Genomic DNA, 24486 nt, shown 5'->3' on the forward strand with positions numbered 1-24486 from the left:
ACACTTAATTCTCATTAGAACAGGGAATTACAGGCTTATTTACTACAGTGAGATTTCAAAGTGAATTTCAGATTTAAGGGCAGAGCTGACTTAGAGAACTTTTCCAGTTCAGCTGTTTTGAAATCACTTTCAATTCTCACCTTAGTGCATAAACCTTTTACACTAAAATCAATCTATGCTTTAATTATGGAATGCTTACATTTTCTCTATGGTAGAATCCGTCTACGTAGATAATTGGATGACTTTTAAAACATTAATAAACTGAGCACGCGTCTTTCCCATCCAACATTGGGATTTCTGGCCTGACATTGGGTTTTCCTGTCCCACATTGGTTTTCCAGTCTGACATTGGTTTTCCCGTCCCACATTGGTTTTCCCGTCTCACATTGGTTTTACTGTGCCACATTGGTTTTCCCGCCTGACATTGGTTTTCCCGTCCCACGTTGGTTTTCCCACCTGACATTGGTTTTCCCGCTTGACATTGGTTTTCCCGCCTGACATTGGTTTTCCCGTCTCACATTGGTTTTCCCGTCCCACGTTGGTTTTCCCGCCTGACATTGGTTTTCCCGTCTCACATTGGTTTTCCCGTCTCACGTTGGTTTTCCCGCCCCACGTTGGTTTTCCCGCCTGACATTGGTTTTCCGTCTCACATTGGTTTTCCCGTCTCACGTTGGTTTTCCCGCCCCACGTTGGTTTTCCCGCCTGACATTGGTTTTCCCGTCTCACATTGGTTTTCCCGTCCCACATTGGTTTTCCCGTCCCACATTGGTTTTCCCGTCCCACATTGGTTTTCCCGTCCCACATTGGTTTTACCATCTGACATTGGTTTTCCCGTCCAACATTGGTTTTCCCACCTGACATTGGTTTTCCCATCTGACATTATTTTTACCGTGCCACATTGGTTTTCCCGTCTGACATTGTTTTTTGTTGTCTGAGAGTCTAAAGGGACAGTAGCGCTAAAGCGGTTACTCCAGTACTGAGCGTGTCCTTATTGAAATAAGTGGGATCTCCACTGCAGGCAGCCATTGGCGATTATAGCATGACATTGGTTTTTCCGTCCCACATTGGTTTTCCCGCCTGACATTGGTTTTCCCGTCTCACATTGGTTTTCCCGTCTCACATTGGTTTTCCCGTCCCACATTGGTTTTCCCGTCTCACATTGGTTTTCCCGTCCCACATTGGTTTTCCCGTCCCACATTGGTTTTCCCGTCCCACATTGGTTTTCCCGTCCCACATTGGTTTTCCCGTCCCACATTGGTTTTCCCGTCCAACATTGGTTTTCCCGTCCAACATTGGTTTTCCCGTCCCACATTGGTTTTCCCGTCCCACATTGGTTTTCCCGTCCAACATTGGTTTTCCCGTCCAACATTGGTTTTCCCGTCCCACATTGGTTTTCCCGTCCAATTTGGTTTTCCCGTCCCACATTGGTTTTCCCGTCCAACATTGGTTTTCCCGTCCCACATTGGTTTTCCCGTCTGACATTGTTTTTTGTTGTCTGAGAGTCTAAAGGGACAGTAGCGCTAGAGCGGTTACTCCAGTACTGAACGTGTCCTTATTGAAATAAGTGGGATCTCCACTACAGGCAGCCATTGCCGATTAAAGCATGGCGTTGTGTGTGAATGTACATTGTGTCTCCCATAGTAATAAATAATGCTATGGTGGGTGAGATCTGGTTAAAGCAGATTTTGATGTATGTGAATGATTGCTTGGGAATGTTCCCTGCGATAGACCAATTCAGATATTCTACTTGATGAGTGTGTTTGCAATTCGGTGGCTTTTACAGTAAAATCCATTGTTGTGTTCCAGCGAAGGCCAAGGGAAGCTGACCGTTTTCTCCGTCAAGGCGATCTTGGCCACCATGTGCGGAGGGAAAATCCTGGACAAACTTCGATGTGAGTACCCTTTCTGAAATTGGCATTGTAGCTGCTGTACTAGAACGCGCTGACATTGATTGGCCCGTTTATTACGTAATAAGGTGGATATTAAATGAGTGCTTGATTTACTGTGTATTGTCTGATATGAATGTGCTATACCATTCCTTGAAACGGTAAAGTGGTAAATAGAATGCAAATTAAAACCAGCGACAATGTTTCAGCCCCAGTGATTTCTGGGTATACCTTGCGTTATTATAACGCCGGAATCCTTCCCCCCTATCAGAGTGCCCTGTCTCTAAACTGGTCTCTTATTTGCTTCCAATAGACTCCAGAACAGTTTCAATCAGCTAGCGCCCTCTGCTGGACAAACTGTGGTCAGGTTGGTGTGTGGGAATGTGTGAATTAGATTTACAGTGTACTAACCTCACTCTGACACCGGGAGGAAGTAGCCATTACCTCGAGGAAGTAACCTTTTAACCTGCGTCATCAAACTTTATTTACTGACAATCACTGAGTTACGTGGGCTCGTCAATATGAACGAGCTGTGCTCTAACCCTGCACGTGTTATAATGTGCTTGGAACACGCATGTAACATAGAGTGAGAAGACGCTCTGTAGCTACTGGAGACCCTGTGTTTTAAGCGATTAGGGAATGGCTGTCAGAATGAGTGATATAAATGATTACCGTATATACTCGAGTATAAGCCGAGTTTTTCAGCACATTTTTTGTGCTGAAAAACCCCAACTCGGCTTATACTCGAGTCAATAGTCTGTATTATGGCAATTTACATTGCCATAATACAGACAGTGGCTGTGGGGGCTGTCAGAGCTGTAACTTACCTCTCCTGCAGCTCCTGTCAGCTCCCTCCTCCTCCGCGCCGTCCGTTCAGCACCTCGGTCAGCTCCCAGTGTAAGTCTCGCGAGAACCGCGGCTCTCGCGAGACTTACAGTGGGAGCTGACAGAAAAGCTGAACGGACGGCGCGGAGGAGGAGGGAGCTGACAGGAGCTGCAGGAGAGGTAAGTTACAGCTCTGCCAGCCCCACTCTCCCCCCCACTGAACTGCCAATGCCACTGGACCACCAGGGAGTAAGAGCCCCCCTCCCTGGCCAGCTAGCAAGCAGGGAGGGGGGACGAAAAAAAAAATCATAATAATAAAAAAAAAAAAATAATATTAAAAAATAAAATAATAATTAATAAAATAATTAATAATATAACAATCAAAATACCCACCCCCACCAACACATACACAAACACACACTGCATCACACACACTCACACTTCATTCATATACACACACTGCACACACACACACTGCATTCATACACACACACACTGCACTCATACATACACACACTGCACACACACACACTGCACTCATACACACACACTGCACTCATACACACACACACACTGCACTCATACACACACACACTGCACTCATACACGCACTGCACTCATACGCACGCACTGCACTCATACGCACACACTGCATTCATACGCACACACTGCATTCATATGCACACACTGCATTCATTATATACACACACTGTAAATAAATATTCAATTAATATATACACACACGCAATGCACTCATACACACACTGCACTCATACAAACACACACTGCACTCACGCACTCATACACACACACTGCACTCATACAAACTTCACTCATACACACTGCACTCATACGCACACACTGCATTCATTATATACACACACTGTAAATAAATATTCAATTAATATAATTTTTTTTAGGATCTAATTTTATTTAGAAATTTACCAGTAGCTGCTGCATTTCCCACCCTAGTCTTATACTCGAGTCAATATGTTTTCCCAGTTTTTTGGGGTAAAATTAGGGGCCTCGGCCTTTATTCGGGTCGGCTTATACTCGAGTATATACGGTAATTTCTTTAAAGCTTGGTTGTGATAAAGATACAGTCCACGCTATTTGTGGCCTCGGAATACCAGTCTGTTCATGCTGCGTGGCCGTGAAGTTGCCTGATGGCTGCCCTGCCCACTAGTCCACGCTAGCCGTGTCCTCCTGAGTGTTTACTGCTGAGGCATAACACGAGCTGGATTAGCCACTGTTTTAGGTTAGCTGTGTCTGTAGGTCATTAGTCTCCTCTGATTGAGCAGAAACGGCTGTGGCTGAAGTGGCTTGGGGGCTGCACTGCCCACTAGTCCATGCAAGCTGTGTCTGTGGGGGCACTGGTAGGGCCGAGTCTGATATAATGGTGTTTTATTAGTGGCCGAGCCCCCTCTGGTTCATGCTGACTGTATGTGGGGGCACTGGTAGGGCCGAGTCTGATATAATGGTGTTTTATTAGTGGCTCAGCCCCCTCTGGTCCATGCTGGCTGTGTCTGTGGGGCACTGGTGGGGCCAAGTCTGATATAATGGTGTTTTATAAGTGGCCGAGCCCCCTCTGGTCCATGCAAGCTGTGTCTGTGGGGCACTGGTGGGGCCGAGTCTGATATAATGGTGTTTTATTAGTGGCTCAGCCCCCTCTGGTCCATACTGGCTGTGTCTGTGGGGGCACTGGTGGGGCAGAGTCTGATATAATGGTGTTTTATTAGTGGCCCAGCCCCCTCTGGTCCATACTGGCTGTGTCTGTGGGGGCACTGGTGGGGCCGAGTCTGATATAATGGTGTTTTATTAGTGGTCCAGCCCCCTCTGGTCCATACTGGCTGTGTCTGTGGGGCACTGGTGGGGCCGAGTCTGATATAATGGTGTTTTATTAGTGGCCCAGCCCCCTTTGGTTCATGCTGACTGTATGTGGGGGCACTGGTGGGGCCGAGTCTGATATAATGGTGTTTTATTAGTGGCCCAGCCCCCTCTGGTCCATACTGGCTGTGTCTGTGGGGCACTGGTGGGGCCGAGTCTGATATAATGGTGTTTTATTAGTGGCCCAGCCTCCTCTGGTCTATACTGGCTGTGTCTGGGGCACTGGTGGGGCCGGGTCTGATATAATGGTGTTTTATTAGTGGCCCAGCCCCCTCTGGTTCATGCAAGCTGTGTCTGTGGGGCACTGGTGGGGCCGGGTCTGATATAATGGTGTTTTATTAGTGGCCGAGCCCCCTCTGGTTCATGTTGACTGTGTCTGTGGGGGCACTGGTGGGGCCGGGTCTGATATAATGGAGTTTTATTAGTGGCCCAGCCCCTTCTGGTCTATACTGGCTGTGTCTGTGGGGCACTGGTGGGGCCGGGTCTGATATAATGGTGTTTTATTAGTGGCCGAGCCCCCTCTGGTTCATGCTGATATAATGGAGTTTTATTAGTGGTCCAGCCCCCTCTGGTCCATACTGGCTGTGTCTGTGGGGCACTGGTGGGGCCAAGTCTGATATAATGGTGTTTTATTAGTGGTCCAGCCCCCTCTGGTCCATACTGGCTGTGTCTGTGGGGGCACTGGTGGGGCCGGGTCTGATATAATGGAGTTTTATTAGTGGCCCAGCCCCCTCTGGTCTATGCTGGCTGTGTCTGTGGGGCACTGGTGGGGCCAAGTCTGATATAATGGTGTTTTATTAGTGGCCCAGCCCCCTCTGGTCCATGCTGGCTGTGTCTGTGGGGCACTGGTGGGGCCGAGTCTGATATAATGGTGTTTTATTAGTGGCCCAGCCCCACCGGTCTATACTGGCTGTGTCTGTGGGGCACTGGTGGGGCCGAGTCTGATATAATGGTGTTTTATTAGTGGCCCAGCCCCCTCTGGTTCATGCAAGCTGTGTCTGTGGGGCACTGGTGGGGCCGGGTCTGATATAATGGTGTTTTATTAGTGGCCCAGCCCCCTCTGGTCTATACTGGCTGTGTCTGTGGGGCACTGGTGGGGCCGAGTCTGATATAATGGTGTTTTATTAGTGGTCCAGCCCCCTCTGGTCCATACTGTCTGTGTCTGTGGGGGCACTGGTGGGGCCGAGTCTGATATAATGGTGTTTTATTAGTGGCCCAGCCCCCTTTGGTTCATGCTGACTGTATGTGGGGGCACTGGTGGGGCCGAGTCTGATATAATGGTGTTTTATTAGTGGCCCAGCCCCCTCTGGTCCATACTGGCTGTGTCTGTGGGGCACTGGTGGGGCCGAGTCTGATATAATGGTGTTTTATTAGTGGCCCAGCCTCCTCTGGTCTATACTGGCTGTGTCTGTGGGGCACTGGTGGGGCCGGGTCTGATATAATGGTGTTTTATTAGTGGCCGAGCCCCCTCTGGTTCATGCTGACTGTGTCTGTGGGGGCACTGGTGGGGCCGGGTCTGATATAATGGAGTTTTATTAGTGGCCCAGCCCCCTCTGGTCTATGCTGGCTGTGTCTGTGGGGCACTGGTGGGGCCGGGTCTGATATAATGGTGTTTTATTAGTGGCCGAGCCCCCTCTGGTTCATGCTGACTGTATGTGGGGGCACTGGTAGGGCCGAGTCTGATATAATGGTGTTTTATTAGTGGCTCAGCCCCCTCTGGTCCATGCTGGCTGTGTCTGTGGGGCACTGGTGGGGCCAAGTCTGATATAATGGTGTTTTATAAGTGGCCGAGCCCCCTCTGGTCCATGCAAGCTGTGTCTGTGGGGCACTGGTGGGGCCGAGTCTGATATAATGGTGTTTTATTAGTGGCTCAGCCCCCTCTGGTCCATACTGGCTGTGTCTGTGGGGGCACTGGTGGGGCAGAGTCTGATATAATGGTGTTTTATTAGTGGCCCAGCCCCCTCTGGTCCATACTGGCTGTGTCTGTGGGGGCACTGGTGGGGCCGAGTCTGATATAATGGTGTTTTATTAGTGGTCCAGCCCCCTCTGGTCCATACTGGCTGTGTCTGTGGGGCACTGGTGGGGCCGAGTCTGATATAATGGTGTTTTATTAGTGGCCCAGCCCCCTTTGGTTCATGCTGACTGTATGTGGGGGCACTGGTGGGGCCGAGTCTGATATAATGGTGTTTTATTAGTGGCCCAGCCCCCTCTGGTCCATACTGGCTGTGTCTGTGGGGCACTGGTGGGGCCGAGTCTGATATAATGGTGTTTTATTAGTGGCCCAGCCTCCTCTGGTCTATACTGGCTGTGTCTGGGGCACTGGTGGGGCCGGGTCTGATATAATGGTGTTTTATTAGTGGCCCAGCCCCCTCTGGTCTATACTGGCTGTGTCTGTGGGGCACTGGTGGGGCCGAGTCTGATATAATGGAGTTTTATTAGTGGTCCAGCCCCCTCTGGTCCATACTGGCTGTGTCTGTGGGGCACTGGTGGGGCCGAGTCTGATATAATGGTGTTGTCCAGCCCCCTCTGGTCCATACTGGCTGTGTCTGTGGGGCACTGGTGGGGCCAAGTCTGATATAATGGTGTTTTATTAGTGGCCCAGCCCCCTCTGGTCTATACTGGCTGTGTCTGTGGGGCACTGGTGGGGCCGAGTCTGATATAATGGTGTTTTATTAGTGGCCCAGCCCCCTCTGGTCCATGCTGGCTGTGTCTGTGGGGCACTGGTGGGGCCGAGTCTGATATAATGGTGTTTTATTAGTGGCCCAGCCCCCTCTGGTCTATACTGGCTGTGTCTGTGGGGCACTGGTGGGGCCGAGTCTGATATAATGGTGTTTAATTAGTGGCCGAGCCCCCTCTGGTCTATACTGGCTGTGTCTGTGGGGCACTGGTGGGGCCGGGTCTGATATAATGGTGTTTTATTTGTGGCCCAGCCCCCTCTGGTTCATGCAAGCTGTGTCTGTGGGGCACTGGTGGGGCCGGGTCTGATATAATGGTGTTTTATTAGTGGCCGAGCCCCCTCTGGTTCATGCTGACTGTGTCTGTGGGGGCACTGGTGGGGCCGGGTCTGATATAATGGAGTTTTATTAGTGGCCCAGCCCCCTCTGGTCCATGCTGGCTGTGTCTGTGGGGCACTGGTGGGGCCAAGTCTGATATAATGGTGTTTTATTAGTGGCCCAGCCCCCTCTGGTCCATGCTGGCTGTGTCTGTGGGGCACTGGTGGGGCCGAGTCTGATATAATGGTGTTTTATTAGTGGCCCAGCCCCCTCTGGTCTATACTGGCTGTGTCTGTGGGGCACTGGTGGGGCCGAGTCTGATATAATGGTGTTTTATTAGTGGCCGAGCCCCCTCTGGTTCATGCTGGCTGTGTCTGTGGGGGCACTGGTGGGGCCGAGTCTGATATAATGGAGTTTTATTAGTGGCCCAGCCCCCTCTGGTCTATACTGGCTGTGTCTGTGGGGCACTGGTGGGGCCGAGTCTGATATAATGGTGTTTTATTAGTGGCCCAGCCCCCTCTGGTCTATACTGGCTGTGTCTGTGGGGCACTGGTGGGGCCGGGTCTGATATAATGGTGTTTTATTAGTGGCCGAGCCCCCTCTGGTCCATGCTGGCTGTGTCTGTGGGGCACTGGTGGGGCCGAGTCTGATATAATGGAGTTTTATTAGTGGTCCAGCCCCCTCTGGTCCATACTGGCTGTGTCTGTGGGGCACTGGTGGGGCCGAGTCTGATATAATGGTGTTGTCCAGCCCCCTCTGGTCCATACTGGCTGTGTCTGTGGGGCACTGGTGGGGCCAAGTCTGATATAATGGTGTTTTATTAGTGGCCCAGCCCCCTCTGGTCTATACTGGCTGTGTCTGTGGGGCACTGGTGGGGCCGAGTCTGATATAATGGTGTTTTATTAGTGGCCCAGCCCCCTCTGGTCCATGCTGGCTGTGTCTGTGGGGCACTGGTGGGGCCGAGTCTGATATAATGGTGTTTTATTAGTGGCCGAGCCCCCTCTGGTCTATACTGGCTGTGTCTGTGGGGCACTGGTGGGGCCGGGTCTGATATAATGGTGTTTTATTAGTGGCCGAGCCCCCTCTGGTTCATGCTGACTGTGTCTGTGGGGGCACTGGTGGGGCCGGGTCTGATATAATGGAGTTTTATTAGTGGCCCAGCCCCCTCTGGTCCATGCTGGCTGTGTCTGTGGGGCACTGGTGGGGCCAAGTCTGATATAATGGTGTTTTATTAGTGGCCCAGCCCCCTCTGGTCCATGCTGGCTGTGTCTGTGGGGCACTGGTGGGGCCGAGTCTGATATAATGGTGTTTTATTAGTGGCCCAGCCCCCTCTGGTCTATACTGGCTGTGTCTGTGGGGCACTGGTGGGGCCGAGTCTGATATAATGGTGTTTTATTAGTGGCCCAGCCCCCTCTGGTCCATGCTGGCTGTGTCTGTGGGGCACTGGTGGGGCCAAGTCTGATATAATGGTGTTTTATTAGTGGCCCAGCCCCCTCTGGTCTATGCTGGCTGTGTCTGTGGGGCACTGGTGGGGCCGAGTCTGATATAATGGTGTTTTATTAGTGTCCGAGCCCCCTCTGGTTCATGCTGACTGTGTCTGTGGGGGCACTGGTGGGGCCGGGTCTGATATAATGGAGTTTTATTAGTGGCCCAGCCCCCTCTGGTCTATGCTGGCTGTGTCTGTGGGGCACTGGTGGGGCCAAGTCTGATATAATGGTGTTTTATTAGTGGCCCAGCCCCCTCTGGTCTATACTGGCTGTGTCTGTGGGGCACTGGTGGGGCCGGGTCTGATATAATGGTGTTTTATTAGTGGCCGAGCCCCCTCTGGTTCATGCTGACTGTGTCTGTGGGGGCACTGGTGGGGCCGGGTCTGATATAATGGAGTTTTATTAGTGGCCCAGCCCCCTCTGGTCTATGCTGGCTGTGTCTGTGGGGCACTGGTGGGGCCGAGTCTGATATAATGGTGTTTAATTAGTGGCCCAGCCCCCTCTGGTCTATACTGGCTGTGTCTGTGGGGCACTGGTGGGGCCGGGTCTAAAATAATGGTGTTTTATTAGTGGCCCAGCCCCCTCTGGTCTATGCTGGCTGTGTCTGTGGGGCACTGGTGGGGCCAAGTCTGATATAATGGTGTTTTATTAGTGGCCCAGCCCCCTCTGGTCTATGCTGGCTGTGTCTGTGGGGCACTGGTGGGGCCGGGTCTGATATAATGGTGTTTTATTAGTGGCTCAGCCCCTTCTGGTCCATACTGGCTGTGTCTGTGGGGCACTGGTGGGGCCAAGTCTGATATAATGGTGTTTTATTAGTGGCCCACCCCCCTCTGGTCTATGCTGGCTGTGTCTGTGGGGGCACTGGTGGGGCAGAGTCTGATATAATGGTGTTTTATTAGTGGCCCACCCCCCTCTGGTCTATGCTGGCTATGTCTGTGGGGGCACTGGTGCGGCCGAGTCTGATATATTGGTGTTTTATTAGTGGCCCAGCCCCCTTTGGTTCATGCTGACTGTATGTGGGGGCACTGGTGGGGCAGAGTCTGATATAATGGTGTTTTATTAGTGGCCGAGCCCCCTCGGGTTCATACTGGCTGTGTCTGTGGGGGCACTGGTGGGGCCGACACTGATATAATGGTGTTTTATTAGTGGCCCAGCCCCCTCTGGTTCATGCTGACTGTGTCTGTGGGGCACTGGTGGGGCCGAGCTTGATATAATGGTGTTTTATTAGTGGCCGAGCCCCCTGTGGTTCATGCTGACTGTATGCAGGGGCACTGGTGGGACCGAGTCTGATATAATGGTGTTTTATTAGTGGCCCAGCCCCCTCTGGTTCATGCTGACTGTGTCTGTGGGGCACTGGTGGGGCCGAGCTTGATATAATGGTGTTTTATTAGTGGCCGAGCCCCCTCTGGTTCATGCTGACTGTATGCAGGGGCACTGGTGGGGCCGAGTCTGATATAATGGTGTTTTATTAGTGGCCCAGCCCCCTCTGGTCCATGCTGACTGTATGTGGGGGCACTGGTGGGGCCGAGTCTGATATAATGGTGTTTTATTAGTGGCCCAGCCCCCTCTGGTCCATACTGGCTGTGTCTGTGGGGGCACTGGTGGGGCCGAGTCTGATATAATGGTGTTTTATTAGTGGCCCAGCCCCCTCTGGTCCATACTGGCTGTGTCTGTGGGGGCACTGGTGGGGCCGAGTCTGATATAATGGTGTTTTATTAGTGGCCCAGCCCCCTCTGGTTCATGCTGACTGTATGTGGGGGCACTGGTGGGGCAGAGTCTGATATAATGGTGTTTTATTAGTGGCCCAGCCCCCTCTGGTTCATGCTGACTGTATGTGGGGGCACTGGTGGGGCCGAGTCTGATATAATGGTGTTTTATTAGTGGCCCAGCCCCCTCTGGTTCATGCTGACTGTATGTGGGGGCACTGGTGGGGCCGAGTCTGATATAATGGTGTTTTATTAGTGGCCCACCCCCCTCTGGTCTATGCTGGCTGTGTATGTGGGGGCACTGGTGGGGCAGAGTCTGATATAATGGTGTTTTATTAGTGGCCGAGCCCCCTCTGGTTCATGCTGACTGTATGTGGGGGCACTGGTGGGGCCGAGTCTGATATAATGGTGTTTTATTAGTGGCCCAGCCCCCTCTGGTTCATGCTGACTGTATGTGGGGGCACTGGTGGGGCTGAGTCTGATATAATGGTGTATTTTATAGCAGGAGTCTTCTAGTGCTGAGTGGGCAGAGACTGGGGTGATTGAGCTGCCATGAGCTGCCATGCCAGGCTATTTGATAGGTATTTGGGCAGATCATGATATGTTTGAGCGGTTCTAATTATTGAGATGCCCTGTCCGACCTTTTACCATCCGTCCTTCGCTAGTCCAGCTCTAGAACATGGACATTCTTATCTCCGCTCTGTGCCTCATGTTTCAGGAAGTGTCTGTGGGGGCACTGGTGGGGCCGACACTGATATAATGGTTGGTTGCTTCATCTAAGTGTTGCTTCTAAGTGTGTGTGTGGTTGGAGATATTCTGGAGAGTTTTACAGAAGCTTCAACTGTCTAAGAGCTGTGCTAAGAGTTCTTTTTTACTGTTACAGGTAAGATTCATCTGTAGGAAAAGGTTACTGACTGCACAAGGTTTGATTTCCTGTTGGTAATTATAAGGCATTTGATTGGATTAGGTAGCTACTTGCTATTGATTGCTATTTAAATTAGCTATTGTTTGCTAATAAGCAGAGGCCTACCCAGGTGTTAAACATTCCTAGTGGGAGGTGATTTTAGGAGTATATAAGGGTAGTTGTCATTAGCTTGGCTATTATAGCTTGGTTGCTTCATCTAAGTGTTGCTTCTAAGTGTGTGTGTGGTTGGAGATATTCTGGAGAGTGTTGCTTCTAAGTGTGTGTGTGGTTGGAGATATTCTGGAGAGTGTTGCTTCTAAGTGTGTGTGTGGTTGGAGATATTCTGGAGATAAGCTGGAGGTAATCCGAGGTATTCAGGAGGATAAATAAAAAGTTAAGGTTTGTTTGATTTCAATTATTCACCTCATTGGAATGGCAGACTTAGTTCAGTGTAATAGTTGCTTTGCATTTGTTTCACGTTCCACTTTTTGGAGGTTTGGTTGTTGTCTAATCTGTAGACAGTTCTCTATTTTGCGGCAGGAGATTGTATTTTTGAAGTCTGAGATTTGTAAATTATCTGGTAAACAAACTCAGGCTGGAACTGCTGCAAAGCCACTGCCGCAGAGACATACTAGGAATGGCAGATGGATTACTGTAGGATCTGGTAGACTTGGAGTTGTGGATAAAAGGCATATTGCACAGTCTGTTGCTCTACATAATTCATTTTCTGCACTTTCAGAGTGTAGTGGTGTCGTGGAGAGAGGCACTGAGGCTAGTGGTGTTGTGCAGAGAGGCACTGAGGCTAGTGGTGTTGTGCAGAGAGGCACTGAGGCTAGTGGTGTTGTGCAGAGAGGCACTGAGGCTAGTGGTGTTGTGCAGAGAGGCACTGAGGCTAGTGGTGTTGTGAAGAGAGGCACTGAGGCTAGTGGTGTTGTGCAGAGAGGCACTGAGGCTAGTGGTGTTGTGCAGAGAGGCACTGAGGCTAGTGGTGTTGTGCAGAGAGGCACTGAGGCTAGTGGTGTTGTGCAGAGAGGCACTGAGGCTAGTGGTGTTGTGCAGAGAGGCACTGAGGCTAGTGGTGTTGTGCAGAGAGGCACTGAGGCTAGTGGTGTTGTGCAGAGAGGCACTGAGGCTAGTGGTGTTGTGCAGAGAGGCACTGAGGCTAGTGGTGTTGTGCAGAGAGGCACTGAGGCTAGTGGTGTTGTGCAGAGAGGCACTGAGGCTAGTGATGTTGTGCAGAGAGGCACTGAGGCTAGTGGTGTTGTGCAGAGAGGCACTGAGGATAGTGGTGTTGTGCAGAGAGGCACTGAGGCTAGTGGTGTTGTGCAGAGAGGCACTGAGGCTAGTGGTGTTGTGAAGAGAGGCACTGAGGCTAGTGGTGTTGTGAAGAGAGGCACTGAGGCTAGTGGTGTTGTGAAGAGAGGCATTGAGGCTAGTGGTGTTGTGCAGAGAGGCACTGAGGCTAGTGGTGTTGTGCAGAGAGGCTTGGTGAGGCCTAATAGAAAGCAGTTGTTGGTGGGGGATTCCATCATAAGAGGTGTGGAGATGGACAATGGTGGTCTTGTGAGGTGTCTTCCCGGAGCTACTGCTCACAGAGACAGGAGACGTATCGGTAATATTGTTAAGCAAGCAAAGCAGGAAGGGGAATTGGATGTACTTGTCCATTTAGGGACAAATGACTTGGCTTGCAATGAGGTTTCAGAGGTTAAGGAAGTTTTTAGTGTTTTTGCCAATGATATACGGCAGGTTGCTTCCACACTGTCATTCTCTGAAGTCCTGCCTGTGCATAACACTCAGAATGACAGGCGGATGCGTATTAGGGACTTTAACTTGTGGCTTGGTGAATGGTGTCGGGAGCAAGGATTTGGCTTTATTGCTCATGGTAGCTCTGTTTGGAATGGAAATAAACTGTACAAAAAAGATGGTTTGCATCTTTCTCAAAAGGGAACAAATGTTCTCAGTGAGCAGTTCAGAGGTTTTGCTAGGATGTATTTAAACTAGGAGGGGGGGGCAAAAGGGTGATAAAACATCAATCCAATTGTCCCCCAAAACAAGGACAGAAGGTGCCTGTAGCAAGTGTGTTAAAAAATGATAAGCTTAGAGTCATGTCTACAAATGCTCGCAGTTTAGGGAATAAGATCCATGAACTTGTGGCAATAATGGCAACTGATAGTGTAGATTTAGTCGCTGTTACTGAGACATGGTATAATGAGAAAAATGACTGGGACATAGCAATACCAGGGTACTCTTTATATAGAAAAGACAGGGAAGGCAAGAAAGGGGGAGGGGTGGCCCTGTATGTAAAGAATAGCATAAAATCTAGCCTAATAAAGGTTAGTGAGGCGAACATAGAGTCAGTTTGGGCTACGTTAGAATTTGGTAATCACACAGTAACTCGTGTAGGTGTGATTTATAGGCCCCCAGGACAAATTGAAGAGTTAGATAATCTACTAGTTGAAGAAATAGCTAAAATGACAATGAAGGGGGAAGTTATCATCATGGGTGACTTTAATCTTCCTGATATAAATTGGAAAACAAAAAAAGCTACTTGTGCCAGGAGCACACATATTCTAAACTCCCTACTGGGATTGTCTCTAAAACAAGTCGTTGAGGAGCCAACTCGTAAAGAGGCCATACTAGATTTAGTGTTAACAAATGGAGATTTGGTATCAGATATTACTGTAGGTGAAAGTTTAGGATCCAGTGATCATCAGTCAGTGTGGTTTAATATAAGAACAGTGACTGAGTCACACCACACAAAAACAAAAGTTTTAGACTTTAGAAAAACAGACTTTTCCAAAATTAGAATATGTGTAAAGGAGTCATTATCAGACTGGAGCAATTTAAATGGAGTCCAAAAGAAATGGGATTATTTAAAAGTTGCACTACTGAAGGCAACAGAAAATTGCATTAGGCTTGTCAGTAAAAGCAAAAAATTCAAGAAACCACTGTGGTACTCCACAGATGTAGCCAAAATAGTAAAAAACAAAAAGTTAGCATTTAGTAATTATAAAAAAAACCAGAGTGAGGAAGACAGAATGACCTATAAGATTAGGCAGAAAGAGGCTAAGCAAGTTATAAGAGCTTCCAAATCACACACAGAAGAGAAAATAGCACAGTCAGTAAAAAAGGGGGACAAAACCTTTTTTAGATACATAAATGAGAAAAGAAAAGTAAAACAAGGATTAGTTAGATTAAAAACAAAAGAAGGAAGGTATGTAGATGAGGATAAAGGTCTAGCTGACTGCCTCAATGAATATTTTTGTTCGGTATTTACAGATGAAAATGAAGGAAAGGGACCTCAGTTAAGAAAAAGGATAAATGAGTCATTTATTACATGTGAGTTTACAGAGGAAGAGGTTCTATTTCAACTGTCAAAAGTAAAGACAAATAAGTCAATGGGACCTGATGGAATACACCCAAAGCTATTAAAAGAGCTTAGTGGTGTACTAGCAAAACCATTAACAGATTTATTTAACCAATCATTGATAACAGGAGTAGTCCCAGAAGATTGGAAGTTAGCGAATGTTGTGCCCATTCACAAGAAAGGTAATAGGGAGGAGTCGGGCAACTATAGGCCAGTAAGCCTAACTTCAGTAGTGGGGAAAGTGATGGAAACCATGTTAAAGGATAGGATTGTTGAACATCTAAAAACACACGGATTTCAAGATCAGAGACAACATGGGTTTACTTCAGGGAGATCATGCCAAACTAATCTTATTGATTTTTTTGATTGGGTAACTAAAATTATAGATCAGGGTGGTGCAGTAGACATTGCTTACCTCAATTTCAGTAAGGCTTTTGACACTGTTGCACATAGAAGGCTTATCAACAAACTACAATCTTTGAGTTTGGATTCCAATATTGTTGAATGGGTAAGGCAGTGGCTGAGTGACAGGCAACAGAGGGTTGTAGTCAATGGAGTATATTCGAAGCTTGGGCTTGTCACCAGTGGGGTACCTCAGGGATCTGTACTTGGACCCATTCTCTTTAATATTTTTATTAGTGATATTGCAGAAGGTCTTGATGGTAAGGTGTGTCTTTTTGCGGATGATACTAAGATATGTAACAGGGTTGATGTTCCAGGAGGGATAAGCCAAATGGAAAATGATTTAGGTAGACTAGAAAAATGGTCAGAGTTGTGGCAACTGACATTTAATGTGGATAAGTGCAAGATAATGCATCTTGGACGTAAAAACCCAAGGGCAGAGTACAGAATATTTGATAGAGTCCTAACCTCAACATCTGAGGAAAGGGATTTAGGGGTGATTATTTCTGATGACTTAAAGGTAGGCAGACAATGTAATAGAGCAGCAGGAAATGCTAGCAGAATGCTGGGTTGTATAGGGAGAGGTATTAGCAGTAGAAAGAAGGAAGTGCTCATGCCATTGTACAGAACACTGGTGAGACCTCACTTGGAGTACTGTACACAGTACTGGAGACCGTATCTTCAGAAGGATATTGATACCTTAGAGAGAGTTCAAAGAAGGGCTACTAAACTGGTTCATGGATTGCAGGATAAAACTTACCAGGAAAGGTTAAAGGATCTTAACATGTATAGCTTGGAGGAAAGACGAGACAGGGGGGATATGATAGAAACATTTAAATACATAAAGGGAATCAACACAGTAAAGGAGGAGACTATATTTAAAAGAAGAAAATCTACCACAACAAGAGGACATAGTCTTAAATTAGAGGGACAAAGGTTTAAAAATAATATCAGGAAGTATTACTTTACTGAGAGGGTAGTGGATGCATGGAATAGCCTTCCAGCTGAAGTGGTAGAGGTTAACACAGTAAAGGAGTTTAAGCATGCGTGGGATAGGCATAAGGCTATCCTAACTATAAGATAAGGCCAGGGACTAATGAAAGTATTTAGAAAACTGGGCAGACTAGATGGGCCGAATGGTTCTTATCTGCCGTCACAATCTATGTTTCTATGTTTCTAAGTGCGCTCAGAACATCTTTGTGACTTCTACTTTTAATGGGCAAAAACTAATTCCTTTTCACTAACCCGATAGTGTTTTAGTTTATAGAAAGTCACACAGTAACTAGATCCTTGTATTGTATCTCATTTAGCACAATATAGTTGCATCCTATTGCTACGTTAGAGTATCTTGTAACATTGATAAATATGTCTGGTTATAGAAGAAACGGAAATGTATACATATTTGTGAATGTTGCAATGTCCTCTTCATGCTTTCTGTGTGCCTTGTGTTGCTGTTAATTATTTCTATATATTTTGTAGATATTTTCTCCCAGGTGTCAGACTCTAGTGGGTTAATGGTATCTGCCAAGTTTGACCAGTTCCTGAGGGAGGTTCTCAAGTTGCCAACGACTGTATTTGAGGGGCCTTCGTTTGGGTACACAGAGCACTCAGCGCGGACGTGTTTCCCACCACAGGTAGATACACTGTGAACAGTATCGAGCAGCATCCCTGCTATACTATCATTACTTAACCTGAGCCACATACAGCAGCCCTGCTATACTATCATTACTTAACCTGAGCCACATACAGCAGCCCTGCTATACTATCATTACTTAACCTGAGTCACATACAGCAGCCCTGCTATACTATCATTACTTAACCTGAGCCACATACAGCAGCCCTGCTATACTATCATTACTTAACCTGAGCCACATACAGCAGCCCTGCTATACTATCATTACTTAACCTGAGCCACATACAGCAGCCCTGCTATACTATCATTACTTAACCTGAGCCACATACAGCAGCCCTGCTATACTATCATTACTTAACCTGAGCCACATACAGCAGCCCTGCTATACTATCATTACTTAACCTGAGCCACATACAGCAGCCCTGCTATACTATCATTACTTAACCTGAGCCACATACAGCAGCCCTGCTATACTATCATTACTTAACCTGAGCCACATACAGCAGCCCTGCTATACTATCATTACTTAACCTGAGTCACATACAGCAGCCCTGCTATACTATCATTACTTAACCTGAGTCACATACAGCAACCCTGCTATACTATCATTACTTAACCTGAGTCACATACAGCAGCCCTGCTATACTATCATTACTTAACCTGAGTCACATACAGCAGCCCTGCTATACTATCATTACTTAACCTGAGTCACATACAGCAGCCCTGCTATACTATCATTACTTAACCTGAGCCACATACAGCAGCCCTGCTATACTATCATTACTTAACCTGAGTCACATACAGCAGCCCTGCTATACTATCATTACTTAACCTGAGTCACATACAGCAGCCATGCTATACTATCATTACTTAACCTGAGCCACATACAGCAGCCCTGCTATACTATCATTACTTAACCTGAGTCACATACAGCAGCCCTGCTATACTATCATTACTTAACCTGAGTCACATACAGCAGCCCTGCTATACTATCATTACTTAACCTGAGTCACATACAGCAGCCCTTCTATACTATCATTACTTAACCTGAGCCACATACAGCAGCCCTGCTATACTATCATTACTTAACCTGAGCCACATACAGCAGCCCTGCTATACTATCATTACTTAACCTGAGCCACATACAGCAGCCCTGCTATACTATCATTACTTAACCTGAGCCACATACAGCAGCCCTGCTATACTATCATTACTTAATCTGAGTCACATACAGCAGCCCTGCTATACTATCATTACTTAACCTGAGCCACATACAGCAGCCCTGCTATACTATCATTACTTAACCTGAGCCACATACAGCAGCCCTTCTATACTATCATTACTTAACCTGAGTCACATACAGCAGCCCTGCTATACTATCATTACTTAACCTGAGTCACATACAGCAGCCCTGCTATACTATCATTACTTAACCTGAGTCACATACAGCAGCCATGCTATACTATCATTACTTAACCTGAGTCACATACAGCAGCCCTGCTATACTATCATTACTTAACCTGAGCCACATACAGCAGCCCTGCTATACTATCATTACTTAACCTGAGCCACATACAGCAGCCCTGCTATACTATCATTACTTAATCTGAGTCACATACAGCAGCCCTGCTATACTATCATTACTTAACCTGAGTCACATACAGCAGCCCTGCTATACTATCATTACTTAACCTGAGCCACATACAGCAGCCCTGCTATACTATCACTACTTAACCTGAGTCACATACAGCAGCCCTGCTATACTATCATTACTTAACCTGAGCCACATACAGCAGCCCTGCTATACTATCATTACTTAACCTGAGTCACATACAGCAGCCCTGCTATACTATCATTACTTAACATGAGTCACATACAGCAGCCCTGCTATACTATCATTACTTAACCTGAGCCACATACAGCAGCCCTGCTATACTATCATTACTTAACCTGAGCCACATACAGCAGCCCTGCTATACTATCATTACTTAACCTGAGCCACATACAGCAGCCCTGCTATACTATCATTACTTAACCTGAGTCACATACAGCAGCCATGCTATACTATCATTACTTAACCTGAGCCACATACAGCAGCCCTGCTATACTATCATTACTTAACCTGAGTCACATACAGCAGCCCTGCTATACTATCATTACTTAACCTGAGCCACATACAGCAGCCCTGCTATACTATCATTACTTAACCTGAGCCACATACAGCAGCCCTGCTATACTATCATTACTTAACCTGAGTCACATACAGCAGCCATGCTATACTATCATTACTTAACCTGAGTCACATACAGCAGCCATGCTATACTATCATTACTTAACCTGAGCCACATACAGCAGCCCTGCTATACTATCATTACTTAACCTGAGCCACATACAGCAGCCCTGCTATACTATCATTACTTAACCTGAGCCACATACAGCAGCCCTGCTATACTATCATTACTTAACCTGAGCCACATACAGCAGCCCTGCTATACTATCATTACTTAACCTGAGCCACATACAGCAGCCCTGCTATACTATCATTACTTAACCTGAGTCACATACAGCAGCCATGCTATACTATCATTACTTAACCTGAGCCACATACAGCAGCCCTGCTATACTATCATTACTTAACCTGAGTCACATACAGCAGCCCTGCTATACTATCATTACTTAACCTGAGTCACATACAGCAGCCCTGCTATACTATCATTACTTAACCTGAGTCACATACAGCAGCCCTGCTATACTATCATTACTTAACCTGAGCCACATACAGCAGCCCTGCTATACTATCATTACTTAACCTGAGTAACATACAGCAGCCCTGCTATACTATCATTACTTAACCTGAGCCACATACAGCAACCCTGCTATACTATCATTACTTAACCTGAGCTACATACAGCAGCCCTGCTATACTATCATTACTTAACCTGAGTCACATACAGCAGCCCTGCTATACTATCATTACTTAACCTGAGCCACATACAGCAGCCCTGCTATACTATCATTACTTAACCTGAGCCACATACAGCAGCCCTGCTATACTATCATTACTTAACCTGAGCCACATACAGCAGCCCTGCTATACTATCATTACTTAACCTGAGTCACATACAGCAGCCCTGCTATACTATCATTACTTAACCTGAGTCACATACAGCAGCCCTGCTATACTATCATTACTTAACCTGAGTCACATACAGCAGCCCTGCTATACTATCATTACTTAACCTGAGTCACATACAGCAGCCCTGCTATACTATCATTACTTAACCTGAGTCACATACAGCAGCCCTGCTATACTATCATTACTTAACCTGAGTCACATACAGCAGCCCTGCTATACTATCATTACTTAACCTGAGCCACATACAGCAACCCTGCTATACTATCATTACTTAACCTGAGCCACATACAGCAGCCCTGCTATACTATCATTACTTAACCTGAGCCACATACAGCAGCCCTGCTATACTATCATTACTTAACCTGAGCCACATACAGCAGCCCTGCTATACTATCATTACTTAACCTGAGTCACATACAGCAGCCCTGCTATACTATCATTACTTAACCTGAGTCACATACAGCAGCCCTGCTATACTATCATTACTTAACCTGAGTCACATACAGCAGCCCTGCTATACTATCATTACTTAACCTGAGTCACATACAGCAACCCTGCTATACTATCATTACTTAACCTGAGTCACATACAGCAGCCCTGCTATACTATCATTACTTAACCTGAGCCACATACAGCAGCCCTGCTATACTATCATTACTTAACCTGAGTCACATACAGCAGCCCTGCTATACTATCATTACTTAACCTGAGTCACATACAGCAGCCCTGCTATACTATCATTACTTAACCTGAGCCACATACAGCAGCCCTGCTATACTATCATTACTTAACCTGAGCCACATACAGCAGCCCTGCTATACTATCATTACTTAACCTGAGCCACATACAGCAGCCCTGCTATACTATCATTACTTAACCTGAGTCACATACAGCAGCCCTGCTATACTATCATTACTTAACCTGAGCCACATACAGCAGCCCTGCTATACTATCATTACTTAACCTGAGTCACATACAGCAGCCCTGCTATACTATCATTACTTAACCTGAGTCACATACAGCAGCCCTGCTATACTATCATTACTTAACCTGAGTCACATACAGCAGCCCTGCTATACTATCATTACTTAACCTGAGCCACATACAGCAGCCCTGCTATACTATCATTACTTAACCTGAGTCACATACAGCAGCCATGCTATACTATCATTACTTAACCTGAGCCACATACAGCAGCCATGCTATACTATCATTACTTAACCTGAGTCACATACAGCAGCCCTGCTATACTATCATTACTTAACCTGAGTCACATACAGCAGCCCTGCTATACTATCATTACTTAACCTGAGCCACATACAGCAGCCCTGCTATACTATCATTACTTAACCTGAGCCACATACAGCAGCCCTGCTATACTATCATTACCTAACCTGAGTCACATACAGCAGCCCTGCTATACTATCATTACTTAACCTGAGCCACATACAGCAGCCCTGCTATACTATCATTACTTAACCTGAGCCACATACAGCAGCCCTGCTATACTATCATTACTTAATCTGAGTCACATACAGCAGCCCTGCTATACTATCATTACTTAACCTGAGCCACATACAGCAGCCCTGCTATACTATCATTACTTAACCTGAGCCACATGCAGCAGCCCTGCTATACTATCATTACTTAACCTGAGCCACATACAGCAGCCCTGCTATACTATCATTACTTAACCTGAGCCACATACAGCAGCCCTGCTATACTATCATTACTTAACCTGAGTCACATACAGCAGCCCTGCTATACTATGATTACTTAAAGGAACACTATAACACTTAATGCTTTCCTATGGACATCCAGCGTCTGCTCGCTGTGATTTTCACACTGAGAATCGCGGAAGCGCCACTTGTGGCTGTCAATGAAACAGCCACTAGAGGCTGGATTAACCCTCAATGTAAACTGCTATGTTTTCAGCTGCAGGGTTAAAACTAGTGGGACCTGGCACTCAGACCACTTCATTGAGCTGAAGTGGTCTGGGTGCCTATAGTTGTCCTTTAAAGAGATACATGCTTAATGAAGCAGTGTTGGTCTACAGATCATGCCTCTGCAGTCTCACTACCTAATTCTCTGCCATTTAGTTTAATACATTTTGTTTCTCTTCACGCAATCCTCCTTTGGCTATGACTGGCACAACCTGCATGGAAAAAATGGTTTCATTTGCAACCAAATATTAACTTACTTTAGAAGCTGTTATCTTCTGCTCTGTTAACTAAACTTTAATCTCACACAGGTGTCTCTTGCAGGGTCTTGCAAGCTATTAATAGAGCAGGGGATAAGACATTTTAAATTAAACAGAATTTATAATAAAGGAAGTGTAAACATTAGATGACTCTTTACAGGAAGTGTTTAGGAAGGCTGTCTAAGTCACATGCAGGGAGGTGTGTCCAGGGCTGCATAAACAAAGTGATTTAACTCCTAAACGGCAGAGAATTGAGCAGTGAGACTACAGGGGCATCATCTATTATAAACACCCAAACTGCTTCCTTAAGATGAAGTTGTTTTGGTGACTATTGTGTCCCTTTAACCTATACATCACCCCACATACTCCCAGCCCTGACAAAATATAATTGTTTTTGTTCAACGCAAAGTGCCTATTATTTGACGGTTTTGTTTTGCAGAAGAAAATAGCACTAAACATGTTTTTAGACACCGTGATGGCTGATCCCCCTCCCCAGTGCCTTGTCTGGTTACCTCTCATGCATCGGCTCGCCCACGTGGAAAACGGTGAGTGTGCTCCCTGTTTTAATGAATATTAATTCTCTCCTCCATCATTCCTTTGTGTTGATGTTGCCCAAAGTTCTGTTATGATTTCTGTACTGTTGTCAATCAATGCTTCCATCCTTGGTAAGCAAATCCATACATATTTATTGATGACACAGAGATCTGTCTGTTTTGTCGTGTTCTCTCTCGTTCCCTCTTGTATTGGGTCTCCAGCTGTCTCTCTTCTATTTCTGATTGAATGGTCGCTCACTCCACTACTGTCTGTAATGAATTCTGCAGCCTCTTACTATCATCTAACAATTAAGAGTTTATTGTCATTTAATGCATCTTACCTCTTGTGCCGTTTTACCCCATTCCTAATTCCAAATATTTAAATAGCGCCGACATATTTTGCTGCGCTGTACAGTACTTAAACCAAACAAACGCTTCATTCTAACAAAAAGTTATTGGCATGCTGGAATAGTAGGTAAGCAGCTTACAATCCCCTTAGAATGGACGCCGTGTCTGCCAAGCCTGTCTTGTTGCAGCAGCTTGTTTGTCCATGTATTGTTAGTGTTTTATAAATAATAAGACAGAAATTTGAAAGACATGCTAGTCCCTAGCTATTTGTCCCCCTTGAATAAACCCCTCAAACAATATCTACCCGGGGGTACATACAAGTGTGGCCACTGTAGTGCATGTCCCCATATTGCTAAACAGACCGAGTCTTTCACAGACCGCAGTGAAAGTGAGGAATTTTTAGCAAAATCTTTCTTTAACTGCCGTACCGAAGGGCTAGTGTACCTCCTGTTATGTTCATGTGGTTTGAAGTACGTAGGCAAAGCGTTTCGCCCCTTCAAGCTTCGTATAAGAAAACATGTTAATTCCGTAAGGAGACCATTAGAGACACCAATTTCACGACATCTAAAAACTCACCATTCTAATTCTGCTACTAAAATTAGATTCATGGGTATTGAATCAGTTCCCCAACCTCCACGTAAAGGAAATTGGGACCGAAAACTACGGCCGAGCGAATCGTATTGGATTTACAAACTAAATACGTTATCCCCAGCAGGGTTAAATGAGGGATTCTCTTTTTCAGCTTTTTTGTAATACTCTCTCTATTAAAGGGACTTAAACACTAATGAACTCTTCCTTTCTAAGCTCCCTACCGTACTATTTGTAAATTTGTAGATATGTAAATATGACACTTTTGATATGAACATGAACGGCCACTTTATTTTCACCTTGTTAATTTTGCCATTCGAGCCAAGATACTGTCTTATTGTATACATCCTGATTGGGGTTTACTTCCCCTGATTGGATGTTTATTTCTATATGTTTATAGGCATTATTCAATCCATAAGACAGGTCCCTTTACTGTACATATAATGTAACCTGACCTGACTGGCAGATGTGAGATCTTGTGTGGCAATTTTTTGACTGTACAATCAATGGGACAGCCTATGCAATAGATGCCCATACCGGATGGGACTCAGTGCAGTTCTCACAATGTTGTGAGCACTGCCAAGATGCTATT

At 46.4% G+C, this 24486-nt stretch overlaps 1 protein-coding gene across 3 annotated transcripts in view; it reads left to right on the plus strand.

Moving 5' to 3' along the window:
* DTNB (dystrobrevin beta) overlaps positions 1-24486 on the plus strand; it is a 261550-nt gene that overhangs the window by 25389 nt on the left and 211675 nt on the right. For all 3 annotated transcript variants that reach the window (XM_063441890.1, XM_063441891.1, XM_063441892.1), the window contains exons 4-6: positions 1806-1891; positions 16936-17090; positions 22865-22970. In XM_063441890.1, coding sequence (XP_063297960.1) covers positions 1806-1891; positions 16936-17090; positions 22865-22970 — 347 coding nt within the window. The remainder of the gene's footprint in view (positions 1-1805; positions 1892-16935; positions 17091-22864; positions 22971-24486) is intronic.

The sequence above is a fragment of the Pelobates fuscus genome, chromosome 2, assembly GCF_036172605.1.
Source record: "Pelobates fuscus isolate aPelFus1 chromosome 2, aPelFus1.pri, whole genome shotgun sequence".
Lineage (NCBI taxonomy): Eukaryota > Metazoa > Chordata > Amphibia > Anura > Pelobatidae > Pelobates > Pelobates fuscus.